Source organism: Elgaria multicarinata, chromosome 2, assembly GCF_023053635.1.
Source record: "Elgaria multicarinata webbii isolate HBS135686 ecotype San Diego chromosome 2, rElgMul1.1.pri, whole genome shotgun sequence".
Taxonomy (NCBI): domain Eukaryota; kingdom Metazoa; phylum Chordata; class Lepidosauria; order Squamata; family Anguidae; genus Elgaria; species Elgaria multicarinata.
The window spans coordinates 59,766,444-59,785,642 of NC_086172.1; the positions used below are offsets into that span (position 1 = coordinate 59,766,444).

Consider the following 19,199-nt stretch of genomic DNA (forward strand, 5'->3'; position numbering starts at 1 on the left):
TGAATGCAGTGCAAGTAAGTACCTTACTAGAAAAGATTTCTCTCTCTCTCTGTGAGCAATTTCAGCTCCTGAGATCTAATTAAAATCATAACATGACATGTGTGTTCTTCTTGGATTAGTTTCTTATGAATTGGCTGCTCTGTGCCAAAACAATGTCATAAGAGCACACAGTACTAATTAGGAAGGAGAAAATGGCTTAAAAGTAGCAATCCCATTGCCTTAACTTTTATGAAGGCGGGAAACAGCTGAGTTTTAGTGGAATATTGCAGAAATAGGAGTAAGGGTCAATCACATAAGTAAAATGATGAACAACTTTTAATCATAGAATCATAGAATAGTAGAGTTGGAAGGGGCCTACAAGGCCATTGAGTCCAGCCCCCTGCTCATTGCAGGAATCTACCTTAAAGCATACCTGACGGCTGCCCAGCTGCCTCTTTAATGCCTCTAGTGTGGGAGAAGCCACAACCTTACTAGGTAATTGGTTCCATTGTCATACTGCTCTAACAGTCGGGAAGTTTTTCGTGATGTCCAGCCAGAATCTGCCTTCCTGTAACTTGAGCCCATTATTCCATGTCCTGCACTCTGGGAGAATCGAGAAGAGATCCTGGCCCTCATCTGTGTGACAACCTTTCAAGTATTTGAAGAGTGCTATCATGTCTCCCCTCAATCTTCTCTTCTCCAGACTAAAAATGCCCAGTTCTTTCAGTCTCTCCTCATAGGGCTTTGTTCCAAGACCCCTGATTATCCTGGTTGCCCTCCTCTAAACACACTCCAGCTTGTCTGCGTCCTTCTTGAATTGTGGAGTCCAGAACTGGACGCAATACTCAAGTTGAACCAGTGCCAAATAGAGAGGAACCAGTACCTCACGTGATTTGGAAGCTATACTTCTATTAATGCAGCCCAAAATAGCATTTGCTTTTTTTGCAGCCACATCACACTGTTGGCTCATATTCAGCTTATGATCTACAACAATTCCAAGTTCCTCCTCGTTTGTGGTATTGCCGAGCCAAGTATCCCCCAAATTGTAACTGTGCATTTGGTTTCTTTTTCCTAGGTGTAGAACTTGGCATTTATCCCTATTAAATTTCATTCTGTTGTTTTCAGCCCAGCACTCCAGCCTATAAGGTCACTTTGAAGTTCTGTTCTGTCTCCAGGGTATTAGCTACCCCACCTAATTTTGTGTCATCTGCAAATTTCATAAGCGTTCCCTGCAACTCCTCATCCAAATCATTAATAAAAATGTTGAAGAGCACTGGGCCCAGGACTGAGCCCTGCGGTACCCTACTCGTTACCTCCCCCCAGTTTGAGAAGGTTCCGTTGATAAGCACTCTTTGAGTCCGATTCTGTAGTCAACTGTGAATACACCTAATAGTTGTTCCGTCTAGTCACCTTTAGCTAGTTTGTTAATCAAAATATCATGGGGCACTTTGTCAAAAGCTTTGCTGAAGTCAAGATATATTATATCCACAGTATTCCCACTGTCCACAAGGGTGGTTACCCGATCAAAAAATGAGATCGGATTAGTCTGACAGGATTTGTTCTTGGCAAATCCATGCTGGCTTCTAGTAATTACTGCATTGTTTTCAAGGTGCTTACAGATTGACTTCTTTATAAATCTGCTCCAAAATTTTCCCAGGGACGGATGTCAGATTGACTGGTCTGTAGTTCCCAGGTTCCTGCTTTTTGCCCTTTTTGAAGATAGGGACAACGTTAGCCTTCTTCCAGTTGTCCGGCACCTCACCTGTCTTTCATGACTTCGCAAAGGTAATAGACAGTGGTTCTGAGAGTTCTTCTGCCAGCTCCTTTATTACTCTAGGATGCAGCTCATCGGGCCCTGGAGATTTGAACTCATTCAAAGAAATTAGGTGTTCCTTGACCATTTGTTTATCAATCTCAAACTGCAATTCAGCTTGTACTTCACTTTTTCCAAAGGGGGCATAGACCCACTTTTTGAAGAAGACTGAGCCAAAGTAAGAATTGAGCACTTCGGCCTTTTCTTTGTCATCTGTTATCAATTTGCCATCCTCATTAAGCAGTTGAACCACCATTTCTTTCCTCTGTCTTTTACTATCCGCATATCTAAAGAAAGCTTTTTTATTGCTTTTATCATCTCTCACTAGTCTCAGCTAATTTTCAGCTATTTTGGCACTTCTGTGCTACCTGTCTGTACTCTTCTTTTGTGGCCTGGCCTTCCTTCCACTTCCTATATGTAACCTTTTTTTTTGTTTTCAGACCATCTCTAAGCTTTTTGTGAAGCCACATTGGTTTCTTCTGCTGTGTTCTATCTTTTTTCTTTGTTGGAATTGTTTGTAATTGTGCCTTTTAAATTTCCTTTTTTAAAAACTCCCACCCATCTTGGACTCCTTTTCTCATTAGGGCCACTTGCCATGGGACCTTACTTATCATAGTTCTGAGTTTATTAAAATCAGCTTTCCTGAAATCCAGAGTATGTGCATTTTGCTTCCTTTAAAATCAAGAATTCAAGTATGAAGTAGTCACTTTTCCCCAGAGTTCCCATAACTGTCATTTTATCCACTAAGTCGACCCTATTGGTCAGTATCAAGTCAAGGATAGCCAATCCTCTAGTTCCTTCCTCCACTTTCTGTAGGAGAAAGTTATCACCCACGCATGTCAGGAATTTCTTGGAAGGGCCACTTTTGGCAGAATTTGTCACCCAACAGATATCAGGGTAATTGAAGTCCCCCATCACTACTACATCAGACTTCCTTGAAACACTGGCAATTTACTTTTCAAAAATTCTTTTCAAAAATGTACTGATATATCTTTTAAATTCATAAAATAGTTTACTGGCATTGGTTTCTATCCGAAAATAAATTATATATCCAGCCAGGCACACATTACTTATAAAAAAATAATCCTTTTTGTTTGTTTTAACAAAGTGGTGATATTAACAAAGGCTTTGCAAAGGATTTTTTTATATTACATCATATTATTTTTAGACTAGACATAATAACAAGCCCAAGCATTGTGGAGGGATGTGGGAGGAGAGAAAGGTACCTTTTATTGGGGTTTAGAGATCCAGGGTGGGGGCAAACCCTTAAGAAAAGAAAATGAGCTTAACCTATTTTCCTGTACCTGTGTAACTGTGGACAGTTGATGGGAGGGGGAAATGACCAGAATTGTTCTCAGGGAGAGTGGGAGCTAGTGTTGTTGGAATATATATGAGAAAATGTGAAGTGTATCAGGTACAGGGTTCAATAATCTCACTTTCCACCATCACCATGGTGACAGGGGAGACCAGGTCTGGCAAGGAAGATGAGTCCAAGGCTTCCTCTAAAGAGGAGCAGAGATGAAACCCTGCCACCCCAAGCCCAAAGTTCAACTGAAACCTTGCTCAGAGCTAGAGAGGGGACAACAGAGGCACATGCATTTGCCTCTTGTGTCCAACATGTACTTGGAGTTTGGGTCACCCTGTGGGTAGAGAGGCAAACTGATTGTCCTGCTATGGCTGGGTCAGGCATAGACTTCAACCAACTATGGGGGAAATCCTTTATCAAGTCAGCAGATAGACAAAAGGTCAAACACCATTTTATCAAGCAAGATGGCAGCTCAAAGCAGGAGTAGCCGGTGAGGAAGCAAGGTCAGCAGCAAAGTATTGCCAGTGAATAAAGGGTAATTCCAAGAGCAGGATCTGAGCCATGGCCTAGCTCAAAATACAAGTAAGCCGTTCCAAAAACAAGTCTAACAGCAACCAAAGGTCAGCAGATCAGTCAGGGAACACAACAGGAGCAATTTGCTGGGGTCCTAATTGGGGGTTCCTTAGGGTCCACTGCTATTGAAGGGCCTGGTGTGTCTTATCCACTGATGCCAAAGGTGCCTTGGGTCTCATTAAAGTCAGAGTACACTACAGGGTACATACACTCTTGCAGATCAGGCTCTTCATCTGACTAGTCATCCTGACCTATGTCAGGGTCAGGTAGGGATGGGCGAACCCCGTGATGTGTGATCCAGGGTGTCCACTGTGGGAAAATCTGGGCTGCTGGGGGTCCCACAGATTTCCCTGGAAACCTGTGGCTACTAGAGTTTGCAGGGTAGGACTTCAGCTTTTGAAAAGGATCAATAGGCTAAAGGCAGCTGCTTTGTGATGGTAAGTGGCATAAAATATGCCATTGGCTGTAATTTTCCCTGCCATTAGCCTATCATTCCTTTTTAAAAGATGAAGAGACATCTCACAGGAACTCTTAAGGCCCTGCAGGTGAGTCCGCTTTGGATTCTATGGGTTGGATTCTTTGGAATCTGGACTCATTTAAGTCCACAACAGATTTCTCCAGCATCCCTAGGGGCAGGCACTGGAGGGGGAGGTTCTGGTATATGGGTTTGTTCTATGCCCCATGAGCACTCTGAAACTAGAGTACCTGTTGGGTGCAGAGGCAGAGCAACCTCCTTTATTCTCCAGCTTTGCAGCATTAAGGTTCACAGTCTTGTTTTCTACTACCTGCAGTGCTGAGCTTAGACCTTGAGCTGCTTCTCAGTGATACAGCACAAGCTCAGAGATAAGACCCTGTCCTCAGGCAATGGGAAACCTGGTGATGACAAAATTTCAGTTGGCCAGTAAATGCAGCCAACATTTGTTGACCTCTGATCAGCAGCCAGAAATAAGGTTGAGCAAAGAGAACCAAAAGAAGCTGGAGGAAAGCAGTCTTCCAGTTTTTCAAAATAAACAAGGCTTCTCTGCAGTCAGTCGCAAGCATTATTATTATTATTATTATTATTATTATTATTATATCCCACCTTTTGCCCAATACTGGGCCTCAAGGTGGCCTTACAAAATTTAAAACATATACATTTTAAAACTATGAAAAGAAATATACAAAAGTTAATAAATAAATAAATATATTGCAATATTAAAACATTAAACATTTAAAATACATGACAATTTCACAAGTCCTTAACATAGATGGAGGCTCAGATTATTTGCCAAAGGCCTGCCATAACAAAGATGTTTTTGCCTGCTTCTGAAAGCACATCAAGGAGGGAGCCAGTCTAGCTTCCCCGAGAAGAGAGTTCCAGAGCACTGGAGCAGTCACTGAGAAGGCCCTCTCCCATGTTCTCACCAGGAATGCCTGTGAAGATGGTGGGATTGAAAGAAGATCTCCCCAGAAGATCTCAAAGCACAGGCAAGCTCATAAGGGAGAATAGAATCTTTCAGACACCTGTCTTGTCTGGATTAAGCTTCAATTTTTTTCGCCATCACCCAGTTCATTACTGCCAACAGACACCAGTTTAGCATAGAACCTGCTTCCTTGGAATTGAATGGAAAGGAGTAGTAGAGTTGGGTGTCATCAGCATACTGGTAGCACCGCACCCCACAACTCCGGATAACCTCTCCCAACGGTTTCATGTAAATGTTAAATAGCATGGGGGACAAAACAAAGCGCTAACGGACTCCACAGGCTGAAGGCCAGGAGTTGAACAGGAGTCCCCCAGCACCACCTTTTGGGTCCGCCCCTCCAGGAAGGAATGGAGCCACTGTAAAGCAGTGCCTCCAAGTCCCATCCTAGCAAGGTGGCCCAGAAGGATACCATGGTTGATGGTATCGAACATCACTGGGATGTCCAGCAGAACCAACAGGGACATACTCCCCCTGTCCAGTTCCCAGCATAGGTCATCCACCAAGGCGACCAAAGTTGTTTCTGTCCCATAACCAGGCCTGAAGCCAGATTGAAATGGATCTAGGTAATCCATCTCATCCAGGAATCCCTGGAGTTGGGAGGTCACCACACGCTCCAATACCTTGCGCAAAAATGGGATGTTGGAGACTGGCCAGTAGTTATCCAATACAGTGAGGTTCAAGGAGGGCTTTTTCACTGTGGGTCTTACCATTGCATCCTTCAAGCAGGCTGGCACCCTGCCTTGGCGAAGGGAGGCATTGATCCCTTACCCACTTAACATGGAGGTGAGTTTGTGCTGTCTGGCAACATAGCTGACCAGTGACACATGGCTCAAAGGAGAAAATTAAGGTGTGTCAAAGTGCCATTGAAAAGGGTTTGAAAGTATTTGATTTCCATTTATATCAATGGAGGTTAGGTAAGCCCAATTTCCTGTGGATTGTATTCACTTTATAAGCAGGGTCACAGCTTAGATTTACAATAGTAGGCTATTAGTTGTCGTCGTCACTGTTGTCATCATCATCATCATCTATAACAAGGGTGAGAAACTTATGCCCCTTCAGATGTTTGTGCTACAACTTATATCAGCTCAAGTCAGCATAACCCCAAGTTGTCCATCCCTGAACTATATAACAGGTTTTCACTTTTTCTCCAATACAGAAACTTGTCCATTGTAAAAGTATATTGTATAACTGGAGTTCATTGTTGTTGCCTCATTTCAAGGCAAGTTCTTTTAAAAGCATCTCCTTTATTTTGTAGTGGAACTGAAAAGATCAGTCTAAATCCATTTGCCAACAGTACTCAAACCCCAGAATGTATTTCTCATAGCAGAGAAATTAGAGTCTTGGTACTCATTTCTGCCTCTAACCATTAGCTGAAGATTAATCGGACAAGGACAAGGAGAAGAAAGCATGTAACGTTTTCAGGATAAAGAGTTCTTATCCACAGAAGCTAGTCTTCTGTCTCCTTCATTATATATATATATATATATATATATATATATATATATATATATATATCAGAAGCAGAATTGTTACTCACTCAAACATTACTGCACAGTTGGCTAACTCCTGCAAACAACTGCCCATGCAGGTAATCTACTCATGTGAACAGTAAAATGTTGGAAAAACAAATTCATGTGAGATCGATTTGTTCTTTTCAGCGAAGGAGAAAATTTCAAGGTGCAATGCTTGGATCCTTAGAACAAGACCACAAGACTTCAGCCATCAATCATTACATTGTCCATGCAAGTTGTCAGGGTTCGTTCTATGTCCTGGAGCCCCTGAGCAACTCAAGGACCTCTGCTTCCTTAAGAGTTTCTCCCTCTTTTTAACTTCCCTTTCCCAGTAACATTTAGACTTGGAGTGATGGCACTCCAGATACTAAGTTTAACTCAACAGTGTACTAGTAAAGTAAAACAAGCAACTTACAACTAAAGGTATTTAGTCTATAGAGCTAAGTGATTCAAAGGCATTAAGAGAAAATGAAAGTTGCAAAACACAAGGTTCTTCACCCTAATCTGCACCTAGACTTCTTCAAGCTGCATCCCTTCTCCTTCCTTATGGTGTGGTATTGCTCTGGTTGTTTGGCTAGCTCTATCCTTTTATCCCCTCTACCCACTACCCACCCACCCCCACAAACTTAAAGTGCTATTTCAATATTGAAGAAATGAAACTTAACTGGAGAAATGAAACTACTCCTCTTAGGGATACCCCCTCCCAACAGAATAACTCCAGGCCTCAAAGCTTGACTTTATTACCTTGCCTCTGTAAGCCTCAAAACGTCACACAAGTATTCATATAAAGTTATTCATGCAAATGATGTGCAGGAGTAGGTTTATGGAGCTCAGTCACACAACTCTTCTAGCCCATGGTAGTTGTGCTTTTTAGCTTTTAAAGCTCAACTAAAAACTTTTCTTTTTCCTAAAGCTTTTAACACTTGATGTTGTGCAGACTTCTACTGTTACTTTCTACTGTTAGTTTTACCCTACCCTGTGCCTGCTTGCCCTACCCTGTACCTGTTTGCATTCTCTTCCCCTGCTTATTGTTTTACTATGATTTTATTAGATTGTAAGCCTATGCGGCAGGGTCTTGCTATTTACTGTTTTACTCTGTACAGCACCATGTACATTGATGGTGCTATATAAATAAATAAATAATAATAATAATAATAATAATAATAATAATAATAATAATAATAATAGATCAGGCTGGGTGACTTTGGGACTCTGCTATCACAGGCAGAGTTGCTAATGCAAAAGCCAACATCATTGGATGAATGCAGCATGAATTGGCTTTCAGCAATCAATTTCAGCTATTCAACAATCTGAAGATGCAGTCAAGTGCCGATGTCTGATCCATACTGAGTTTGGCATACGGCATTGGAGTTCACATTCCTGCCTCTGATCATGGCAATATGGCTAAAAAGGGGCACTTGCTGACTAAAAGCCATGAGTTTTGCAGCTGGAAAGAGGGGTCTGAATAATTTAAAAAAACCTAACTTAGAACTCACAACTGAATTTTATTTATTTATTTATTTATTTATTTATTTATTAGACTAATGAAAATCTTATGTCATCGCATATTTCAATACAGCTCTGTGTTTTGGTTCGGTTTATAAATAATAATACTTATGTGTTGCTTTGTTGCAGCCCTTTGCGAGCCTCAGTGCCAGTTCGGGGGCCGATGTAGCAAGCCAAATGTTTGTACCTGTAGAAGTGGATACAGTGGTTCAAACTGCGGAAAGAAGGTATGGTAATATTTCAGTAATTGACAACTATTAATAAAACAGGGGAAGCACTATTGTAGCACAACTAAAGCATTTCATATTTCCCTACATGACGAAATAGTAGATTGATTTTGTTTGCCTCTTTCAGTCGCTTATGAAATCTTGTGAATGAAGCTTGACTATATTCAGCATCAGGGAGTTGTGGAGAGTGCGGGGGGGGGGAGGAGATCGTAGCGTTGTCTACTGTGTTTGGATAATGTAGTATGAGACACTATGACAGTCTTTTCACATTCAATATTCTGGAAGTGGAGTCACATCTTTCAACTCAGAATTACAGTTATTGATGCATTTCATTGACGGTGACATTCTCCAAGAAAAATAACACTTTTATATTGACAGTGGCATGCAGCAGACGCAGATAAGATGAAGCAAGACTCATTGTAATTTTCAGACTGCATAAAAACTATTTAAGCTGGTCAACTGTAGCCGGGGAGAAAATACACCCTGCATTTTCTGAAGTGCTTTACTTCATATCCTACTTTGACACCCTAGATTGCAGTAAAATAAACTGAAGCGATTGATTGTCTGCATGTGTTTAAATTCCAAAGGTTGATTTTTTTTTTTAATGGCACAGTGAGAGCTGACCTTTCTGTTATATCAAAACCAAAATTATCAGGTTTGTTTTCAAAACATGGTTATGATTGTGAATGTGCAGTATGCTCAGAAATGAAGTGGAACTTTGCTGCACTTTGTAGAAAATATCAAATCAAATGCTGAGCATCCATTTTTCCTATCACTGAACCACTGCACAGTAAATAGAATTTGGAGGAGCTTTAGCAGGAGCTTTAGAATATGAGAAATGCCATGCTGCTGGGTCAATGCAGTGGTCTCACTAGCTCAGTTTATCTTGTCATCAACAGAAGCCAGTTCCAGAAAGATTACAGCCACTCCTAAGCATGCTTAGTTGGAAGGAAGTCCAGCTGAGTTCAGACTATCTTCTAGGAAGCATGTTTAGCATCAGAACCTAAGATGAAAAGTAAAAATAGCAGGTTGTTGTAATCTGTCGAAATCCTGCTATTAGTGCTAGCTTCTGAACCATCAGGGATTTATCTGCTTGTCATCACTCTTTGTCTTGGTCACATTCCAATATGACAAAAATGATGAGCAGGGCTGTGTAGATACTACTATCAAGGAGTAATGAGATGGAGGTGGGAAGGTGGTTTACCAAGCCCCACCACCTTCACTTGTGATCCCAGGGCTGGGACGGGAATCAAACAGGCCACTCACAGTTTCAGAATTACACAATATCAGCCTTCACAACATTCAACAGCAGGATATTCCTCTACATATTTATGGTGAAGAACATTTTCTGCTGTCCTCCAACTTCATAGGCTGTTCTCATTTGTGCACAACTGATGCTCACAGTGATCAGATCACCAACAAAACATTTGGCTGGATAGGAGTCTCCTATTGTTCCCATGCACTCACCAGAGAACTGTTCACTCAATAGGGCTTTTTTGGATTAATTTTAGAAGCACTGTTATGAGACTGAGTGTGTGTGTGGGATAACTTTTCCTTCTCGTGGACCCATTCTTTATGTGGGGTTCCCAGGAAAAGAATTTCCAATAGGCTGCCACCAGCCAGGGTGCGTGGGGAGTTTCTGAGCCTTCTTGCCAAGGACCCTCCCCTTTAGCCCAGTTCTAGGGAAAATGAAAATAAAGATACTTTGGACTTTCCTTCTCAAAGGCCAGAAACAGAGAGCTTACCAAAACCCTTCTTTCTAAAAGTCTTAAAACAAAAGCGATGCAGTCTTCCACATCTGAAAAGAATGGTGAGAAATCCCTTTGAAAATAACACAGCCAAGTGTCAAAATAAAGAATTCATTTTGGAGGGTCAAAAGAGAAACCATGCTGGGGGGCGGACATCTCACACACATGCACATAATTCCAAATCAAATCAAAAAGCTCGTCTAATCCAGTCACATTATCTGCTTGAGTACAGTCTTGTGTCCCAGATAGGAATGGATGGACTCACCTCCACCAGTTTTTGGTGACTTCTCAATGAGCCGTTTCTTGCAGATTCATTTGACGAGTGCCTGGCGAGGCTGTGCATGTGCCCATGGCTCCCATACAAACCACCATTTTGTGCAAAATGGTGGCTTGGGAATATCCTGGAAGATTGTCTTGCACAAAATGATGGCTGGGGCATTTCCGGTAAGGTCATTATTTATTTGATTGATTGATCGACTGATTGCATTTTTATACCGCCCAATAGCAGAAGCTCCCTGGGTGGTTCACAAAAGCTAAAACCATTCAAAGTATAAAATAAACAGTATAAAAAACATAATATAAAATACACATTAAAAAGTGATTAAAAACATACCATACATGATTAAAACATATTTAAAACATCCTTAAAACATTTTAAAATTTCACTGGATAGGCCTGCCGGAATAGATCAGTCTTTATTGCTTTTTTAAACTCTAAAAGACTGTCAAGTTGATGAATCTCCTCCGGCAAGCCATTCCACAATCTGGGGGCAGCAGAAGAAAAGGTCTTCTGGGTAACAGTTAATCTAGTTTTTGCTAGCTGAAGTAGATTCTTCCCAGAGGACCTGAGTGCAGATTGTACGGGAGAAGGCGATCGCGCAGGTAGCCTGGACCCAAACCATATAGGGCTTTAAAGGTAATAACCAACACTTTGTATTTGCCCAGAAACTAATCGGCAGCCAGTGAAGAGATTTTAAAACTGGTGTAATGTGGTCACCTCTAGGTGTACCAGTGACCAGCCTGGCTGCCATATTTTGGACTAATTGAAGTTTCTGGACTAGGCACAGACGTAGCCCCATGTAGAGCGCATTGCAGAAGTCAAGCCTTGAAGTTACCAGTGCGTGCACTACCATCTTTAAGTCTTCCAACTCTAGGAAGGGGCGCAGCTGGCGTATCAGCCGAAGCTGATAGTAGGCACTTCTAGCCATCGCATCTATCTGGGCTGTCATTTGGAGCAACGGATCCAGAAGCACCCCCACGCTGCGAACACAGTCTTTCAGGGGGAGTGTAACCCCATCCAGAACAAGTTGACACACCTCCAGACCCAGGTTGCGGCCTTTGACAGCTAGCACCTCCGTCTTGTCTGAATTCAGCTTCAGTTTGTTTTTCCTCTTCCAGCCCATTACTGTCTTCAAGCATTCATTCAGAGGAGACACACGTTCTGTAAATGGCAGTAATAAAGCAGCCATTTATGCAACTTTACAGGTGTGAAGGCTCCATTCATATCCGTAATGTTGTGAAAGTGGCTGCATTATGGTGGCCATTTATGCAACATGACCTTACCTTAAATGCCCCAGCTGCCATTTTGTGCAAAGTGGTGGTTCATCAAGGGGACAGGCTGCCCTGTTTAAGTGAGTCTGCCCATGAGCACACCACATCTGGGCAAGTGGGGTTCATGGGTCTGGATGCGGGGGAGTCTGCTGGACCCTTGGACCCATTTGGTACACTCATGACATCCCTAGTCATCTAAAAAAGCTCCTAATTGTTAAGTACTTTAACACAAATAAATCTCTTGGCTACCTACCTTATATCAAAACCAGGCTGGAAAAGACATGAATTTTAGTCACTATGTAAATTTTGTTCAATTTATAGAAATTCACAGATCTGTTCTTCCCAACATAGATCCAAAATGGCAAAGTGCTTGACAATGACACTTCATATTACTATGGAGTGGTTTGTTGTTGAAATGTGGCAAACCAGTTATGTTTTTCATTGTTGTTGTTTTTGGGAGGCATGGAGTGTACAGAATGCAGTCCACTGGGGGGTACCTGTGGGACAAAAAATGCCCCCAGGATTTCTGAAATTGTCTACTTCTATCCAACTATGAATTTTAGTCTTTTCAGAGGAGGGTGTAAATCACCTGGCTGGGGCCCTGGGAATATATATATATATATATATATATATATATATATATATATCCCTGCCTTTCCCTATTTTCAATGGAGGCAGGTTCACCCAGTATCTGACTGGATATAATCACCAGTTCTTCTTAGGTTCCTGCTTCATGTAGGACATTTCCATGAGTCCACTTCTCTCTGTAATAGAGATAGGAAGGGACTCATAAATGTGTTCCATTTTTCTATTTTTGTTCATCTTTAGTTGGCTGAAAAACATTGCTGTTCTCTACATTTTTTATACTTTTGCAGTGTGTGTGTGTGTGTGTGTGTGTGTGTGTGAGAGAGAGAGAGAGAGAGAGAGAGAGAGAGATTGGCTCAGCTCTTCCAATCAGGAATGGAAGGGCAAGCAGCCCCAAAAGTCAGCACTGAGTTTTGTCCCTGGCTCCAGGCTAAAGAGGGAGGAACTATCTCAAAGGATTTACAATGATCTCCAGACTGTAGGGCAGAATGGGAATTCGAATGCATAACAAGAAATATTCTTTCTGCACTGAACTGGTTTTTAGTTATTATTTTTATTTATTTATTGCATTTCTAAACCAACCAATAGCTGAAGCTCTCTGGGCAGTTTACAAAAATTAAAACCATAAAAGCCATTCAAAATATAAAACAAACAGTATAAAACATAGTATAAAATGCAAACACAACCAGGATAAAACTGAGCAGCAATGCAGAAATTAATAGAGATTTAAAATACAAATTTAAAACAGCAAAGTTCAAATTAAGTTGATAGACTGTTAAAATGCTGAGAAAATAAAAAGGCATCTAAAAGAGTATAACGTAGGTGCCAGGCAAACCTCTCTAGGGTTGTAGAACAAGGTCATATGTAATTGCGTCTCTGAAGCTAAGTGAATCCCTGTCCTTCTCATTTTAGCCTAGGAAGTGTAAAGTAATCACTGGACAGACAGGTCAGAAGATTGACTTCCCTCACCTGAAACAAACTGCTGGTCTCATTGTGCAGTTGATAGCACTAAAAGATGTAACTATATATTTTTGCTAGAGCTCTGCTAAATTCTGGGTCAGAAAGTACTGGTGCAAGGAAGGACCCCCTACCTCCTGTATTTGTTTTCTAGGGGATAAGTAGGAGGACTTTTATATGGAACTATAAGTGTGGACTAAGTCAACTGGGGTGATCTCTTTCATTTTTTAATTTTTAACAAAGTTTCTTTTTCCACAACACTAACAACATTTCTCAGAGGAGACTACAACACATCTCTAATGCCCATGCTTTCTGACGATTCTCCCCTCTTTTCACTTCCTCACATTTGACTTAAAATATAATAAAGGTATTATTATTAATATATATATATATATATATATATATATATATATATATTACTTTTTTATACCGCCAATAGCCAAAGCTCTCTGGGTGGTTCACAAAAATAATGATGCAAGGCAGAGATTTTAATCCTGGTTGTGCTTTTTATATTGTATTTTGTATTCGTGTTCTTAAATTGTTGGTTGTTTTTATGCTCTGCATGGTTTTAATTTTTGTGAACCACCCAGAGAGCTTCGGCTATTGGGCGGTATAAAAATGTAATAAATAAATAAATAAATAAATAAAATAAATTAGCCATGGAGGCGGGGTGAAATTTGTTAAATTGCTAGGATCAGTGCTAGGATCTGTGTTGGAGGAGAGATGATTTGTATTAGTATAAAAAAAAAATAGGAAGGGATTTTTAGAAGGATTTTTTTAAAAAAGTTGTATTTTATGGGTTATTGTTTACTATCGGTTATCCTTTTGTACAGGGGTGGAGAACATGTGGCCCTCCAGATGTTGATCAACTGCTACTCCCATCAGCTTTAACTAGTATAGCCAATTGCGAGGGATAATGGGAACTGCAGTCTAACAACATATCTCAATCTGCTTTAGAATCATAGAATCATAGAATAGCAGAGTTGGAAGGGGCCTACAAGGCCATCGAGTCCAACCTCCTGCTCAATGCAGGAATCCACGCTAAAGCATCCCTGACAGATGGTTGTCCAGCTACCTCTTGAATGCCTCTAGTGTGGGAGAGCCCACAACCTCCCCAGGTAACTGATTCCATTGTCGTTCTGCTCTAACAGTCAGGAAGTTTCTCCTGATGTCCAGCTGGAATCTGGCTTCCTTTATCTTGAGCCCATTATTCCATGTCCTGCACCTTAGTAGAAGATGGCTTTATTTTAGCAAAAGACTGGGCTTGGGCAATCCTTGAAGCAAAAGAAGAACCAGCCATCCCCAATGTGGTGTCCTCCAGACGTTTTGGACTTCAACTCCCAGCATTCCTGACCATTCGTCATGCTGGCTGGGGCTGATAGGAGTTGACGTCCAAACCATCTGGAGGCACCATTTAAACAGCAGGACAGTGAATATTTATCAAATCACACAAATGCGTAAACATGATTGCCTTCACTTGACTGCAGCTGCCTTTTGACTGAACAATATATACTTCAGGAAGAAAAGAAAAAACAACAACCCAAGATCTATGTGCTTGTTTATGTTGTTGAGTGATTGCCAATTCATTTTTTGACATTTTTAGTTTAATTTGTTTCTGAGTTTTGCTAAAAAGTGCTTGCCAAATGTGTTCCTGTGGGGATAATGAACTTTCTAGCACAACAATCACTCTTTTATAAAAACCTGTTGTATATTTTGAACATGTATAAGGTGCTTGCACGAATCAGATAATGTAGCAGTTTTGAAATAAACATGAAGACAAATGCCCTTGTTAGCTTCAAAAATCAAACCTGCTATACAGGACAGACTTCCTCATGAAAGAGAAAAATGCTGATGAACAAGCCAAGTATAGAACAAGCCAAGAATTGTTGTTAAAAGAAAGTTAGCAAAAAGTCAGATGGAATACTGAAATATAATCAAATACTTAACTGATCTGTGTAATGTTTATATCTAGAAGCATTTTGTAGCAGGTAATAAATGTTCTGCAAAGTCATCCACATACTTCTAAGCTTTGTCACATACTTCTGCAGGAGGTGTATAGATACAATACATGCTGTGCCTTCGCTGATTTAATTTTTGTAAAAAGATGTCTTGTCTAAAGATTCATTGTAAATTATTTTGGATGCTTTTTCACATCTGCATGAAAGTAACCCACTGATTCAAGTTCCAAATCAGCATGAACTGTTGCGTTCACAGAGAGAGAAAGAATATGGCAAACACACTACCTCTATCTGCAAATGCCATAAGGGTCGTCTTCACAGATTACGTGTTTGAGTGCACCCTGAGGATTCATAAGGAAAAGGATATAGCTAAAAATATACAGTGTGAACTTGACAAGCAAGAGTTTCAAAAAGGTATACAGAATAGATTTACAGTTTGAGAGCTGGGAGAGGTTTCAGATCCCAATTGAATGTACATACAAACTAGAACTTCATGCTATGTATTGTGTGAAATGGCCTTTCAACTGTGACTAAGGCTGCAATCATCAGCACACTTTAAAAAAAATATACTTATCCTTCTCTTACAAGGGGTTCTCTGTGGCCTCCCATCTAAGGGACTGACTGTGTCTACACCTGCTTATGTTGGTGCTAACAGGCTATTTAGTGTACCCTGCCCTAAGTGCATTTAGTAGGAAGGAAGTAGCAACTTGTTGGGTGGAACCAACTGTGTCCATCTGGCAGTGGAATAGACACCCTTGGCAAAACAGATTACCTTTTCATTTATACTCAAAATATGCTCCAGAGGGTTGGGGAACCCTCAAGTGTAGACTGGGAGCACAGGGTGCAGAGAGGGGGGAGGAGGAGGGGGAGGGGGAGGAGGAGGAAAAGTCCTATGGTGCAAGTGGAAAACTGCTTGTGTGATGTTGGATGGAACCCATTGGGACTAAATCTAAAGTAAATATGTATACGATCAGGCTGCATATCTGTTGCTGCTGCCACTATGTAACAAGTACTCAGAGGAAATGTATTATTCCTTGCAAAGCAGACATGATAAAATGTAAACAGAACTCCACACAGATAAAGATTCAAGCTACTCACTTAAAGTAAAAATAAATAAATTAATATGACAGCATGGCATATGACAGTCAACCGAAGCATAAACTGTCATGGTGAAATTGCACCAAAGACTGTCCATGCTGTCATATGGATTTTTTGCTTTACCTGAGCAGCTTGAAGCCACACATAGTTCAAATAACCTAAAGCTGGGGTGGATATGCAACCCATGGGCTCGGTGGGCAACACATGGGTTGCATGCCTCCCCTCCCAGCCTGTATTACGCCCCTCGGGAAGTGCCACACTGCAGAATGTTGGCAATGTGGGGCAAAGAGATACATTTCCCCATCTTTTAATGGCAAATTACTCTCTTTCAGGAGCACAATTTGCCTTTCAGTCGAAGCTCATGCCGCCCACAGATCTTGTTTTAAAGCAGAAATGCAGCCTTTTTGCCACCCTTACTGCCATGCTGCCAAAATTCAGCAGCAAGGCGGGAGTGATTGCACCGCCCCCAGCCAGCACAAATTGACCCCAGATCTGCCAAATTGCCCAGCCCTGCTCCAAAGCAAGTATGCAATGGCTGCACAACTCTCTCTGAGAGAGGAAGAAAGAAGTTGGTGTGGACATGCTATAAGCAATGCAGGATTGTAAATAATGATTTTTAATGTATAAAAACATTTCCATGCAATGTCTGATTATGTACATCAAAAATGAAGCATGCATATGCAATATATATTGCGCAAAGCCTAAATAATGAATAATCTTTCCCTACATAACATAGTAGGAACCATACATAAATAAATGGGTAAGAGCTGGTGCTCTGTTATGAGAACTGGTATAGCATAGTGACAGAGCTACAAATCAGGAAGTCCCTGGTTGAAATCTCATCTCTACTATTAGCTCCCTAGGTGACTTTAGGTGAACTGGTCTCTTTTGGCCTCAATCCCACTCTCCACTGCGACATGGTCAATAATAACGAACTTACCGGCATGTTGTGAGGATTACAACTCGGTACTGCATGAGATGCACTTTGAACAAGTGCCTCCAGTTTTGGACTACTGCTTCCAGAACTCCTGCTGCCAGGGGCTCATGGGAGCTGAAGTCCAAAACATCTGGCAAGTACCAGGTTAGGGAAAGCCACGCTATATAAATATGAAATGTTATATTAGATCACAATAAAACATTTTGTCTGTCACTGCCAAACATTCTATTTCCATGCTACAAAATGTTATGATTTGTAATGCCATATTGAAATGTCATTTGTATCTATGTGGTGCCAATATTAGGGTGAACAGATGAGATACAAATGAGATCCAGTCCTCCAACAGTCTTAGAAATTAATCAGCCTCAAAGCTTTTATGCTGCACGTTCTGTGGATTTCTATGAAAATGGGTTTTCCAGTCCTGCGCATTTCTTCAAGATAAAAGATCTTTCTATCATTTAATCTCTTGTTTGGGGATTGAGAAGATTTAGTGACATCCTTAAATCAAGATGATATTTAATGATAAACTTCTATAGTGTAAAAATGGGCTCAGCATATTCACACTCTTACAGGTGAGGTGTCAACAGAGTCCCTGTGTCATCTGGAAAATAGCAAATTGGTTTTGTAGACACTCCTGCTTTAGAGGAAAAAAATGTAATTCCAGCTCCAGAACTGTCAGCCGCACTGTAAATAATAGAGTCAAAGCCAAGCCATTTCAGCAATAGAGCTATTTTCCTCCATTGGAAGGATGAAGGAGAAATCAGCCACCACTAGATGATATCCTAGTAGTGCATGTTTGGGAAGCTGATCTATCACTTTGTATAACGAAGAATGCCGCTCTGGCTGAAATTATTGGACAATTATTACATTGGGGGTGGATGCTTGGGTTGCCTGCTTGGATCACACTGTGAAATGTGGAGTAGTTGCAGTATGGCCGTAATTAGGGCGAGAGAAAAGGGTAAGACAAATCAGAAGGAAGGCAGTGCCAGAATTCATGTGAATATTTCACATTCAGCTTGCTTGGGGACATTGTGGGTGAAGGGTGTTTGTCACCTAATCCCTTTAGCAACTGAATTCTCATTTCTGTCTCACAGCTCCATATAGGATGAAGAAAACAGAAGGACAATGAAGACATTCATTCTGATGCCGAGATGCTAAGGCTTTTTCTTTTCTTTTAAGGTTGGCTGACAATGCACTGTAAAGGGACTGCTAAATTTCTCCCTCCTGCCTCCAATCACAGCAAGCATTAAGTCATGTTGAGAATTTACTGATTCCAGGGCATACGCCCACAGCTTTAGCTAGTTGCTGGTGTCACATTAGGTGACACCACCCTCAATCTCACTTTTTTTTTTTTTTTTTGGCAGCATAATGCCATTACCTCAGCCACTCACTGGCTGCAAGTGCCAAATTCAACAGTGACTTGCAGAGTGCTGAAAAAAGATTGTTGCCGTTGGCTAACTTCATGTTCTCTAAAGCAGCCAAAATTGGAAATGGTGGGATTTTACCTGTTCCAATACCTTTATTGTTTCTCCTGTTCACTCTGCCTGTGTTCTACTCTTTCCAAATTCCAGTTTTACTAGAGCCCTATTCAGGCATTTTTAGAAGTGGTAAGACTCATCACACAAGTGGGAATGGGGTCATGCCAAATAGCTCCACCCCCTGATGTCACATCACCACATAGCTCCGCCCACAGGCATCCACATGTACAGCACAAATGCCTGCAGTGTGGAGGTCTCTGCATATAGAGGATTCCAAATCATGTAGAAGATTGCACATGTACAGCTGTATGCACAAAGGCCTCCCTACTGCGGGCATTTACACTGTATGCATGGGGGTGGAGCTACATGATGATGCATCATAAGGGCAGCCAATTTTAATAACTCCTGAATAGGGCTTAGAAGAATTTCTAAACATTGCTTTTCCTCCAGGACTGGGGCATACAGTTTGCTTCTGCTCTCAGCTTCTTCAGATCATCTCTGTTCTTCCTC

At 41.2% G+C, this 19,199-nt stretch overlaps 1 protein-coding gene across 1 annotated transcript in view; it reads left to right on the plus strand.

Moving 5' to 3' along the window:
• LOC134393285 (von Willebrand factor D and EGF domain-containing protein-like) overlaps positions 1-18,678 on the plus strand; it is a 282,594-nt gene extending 263,916 nt beyond the window's left edge. Inside the window, exons 30-31 of the mRNA XM_063118315.1 lie at positions 8,281-8,378; positions 18,306-18,678. Of these exons, the coding sequence (XP_062974385.1) occupies positions 8,281-8,378; positions 18,306-18,320 (113 nt within the window). The 3' untranslated portion in view covers positions 18,321-18,678. The remainder of the gene's footprint in view (positions 1-8,280; positions 8,379-18,305) is intronic.
• Positions 18,679-19,199: the final 521 nt, after the last annotated feature.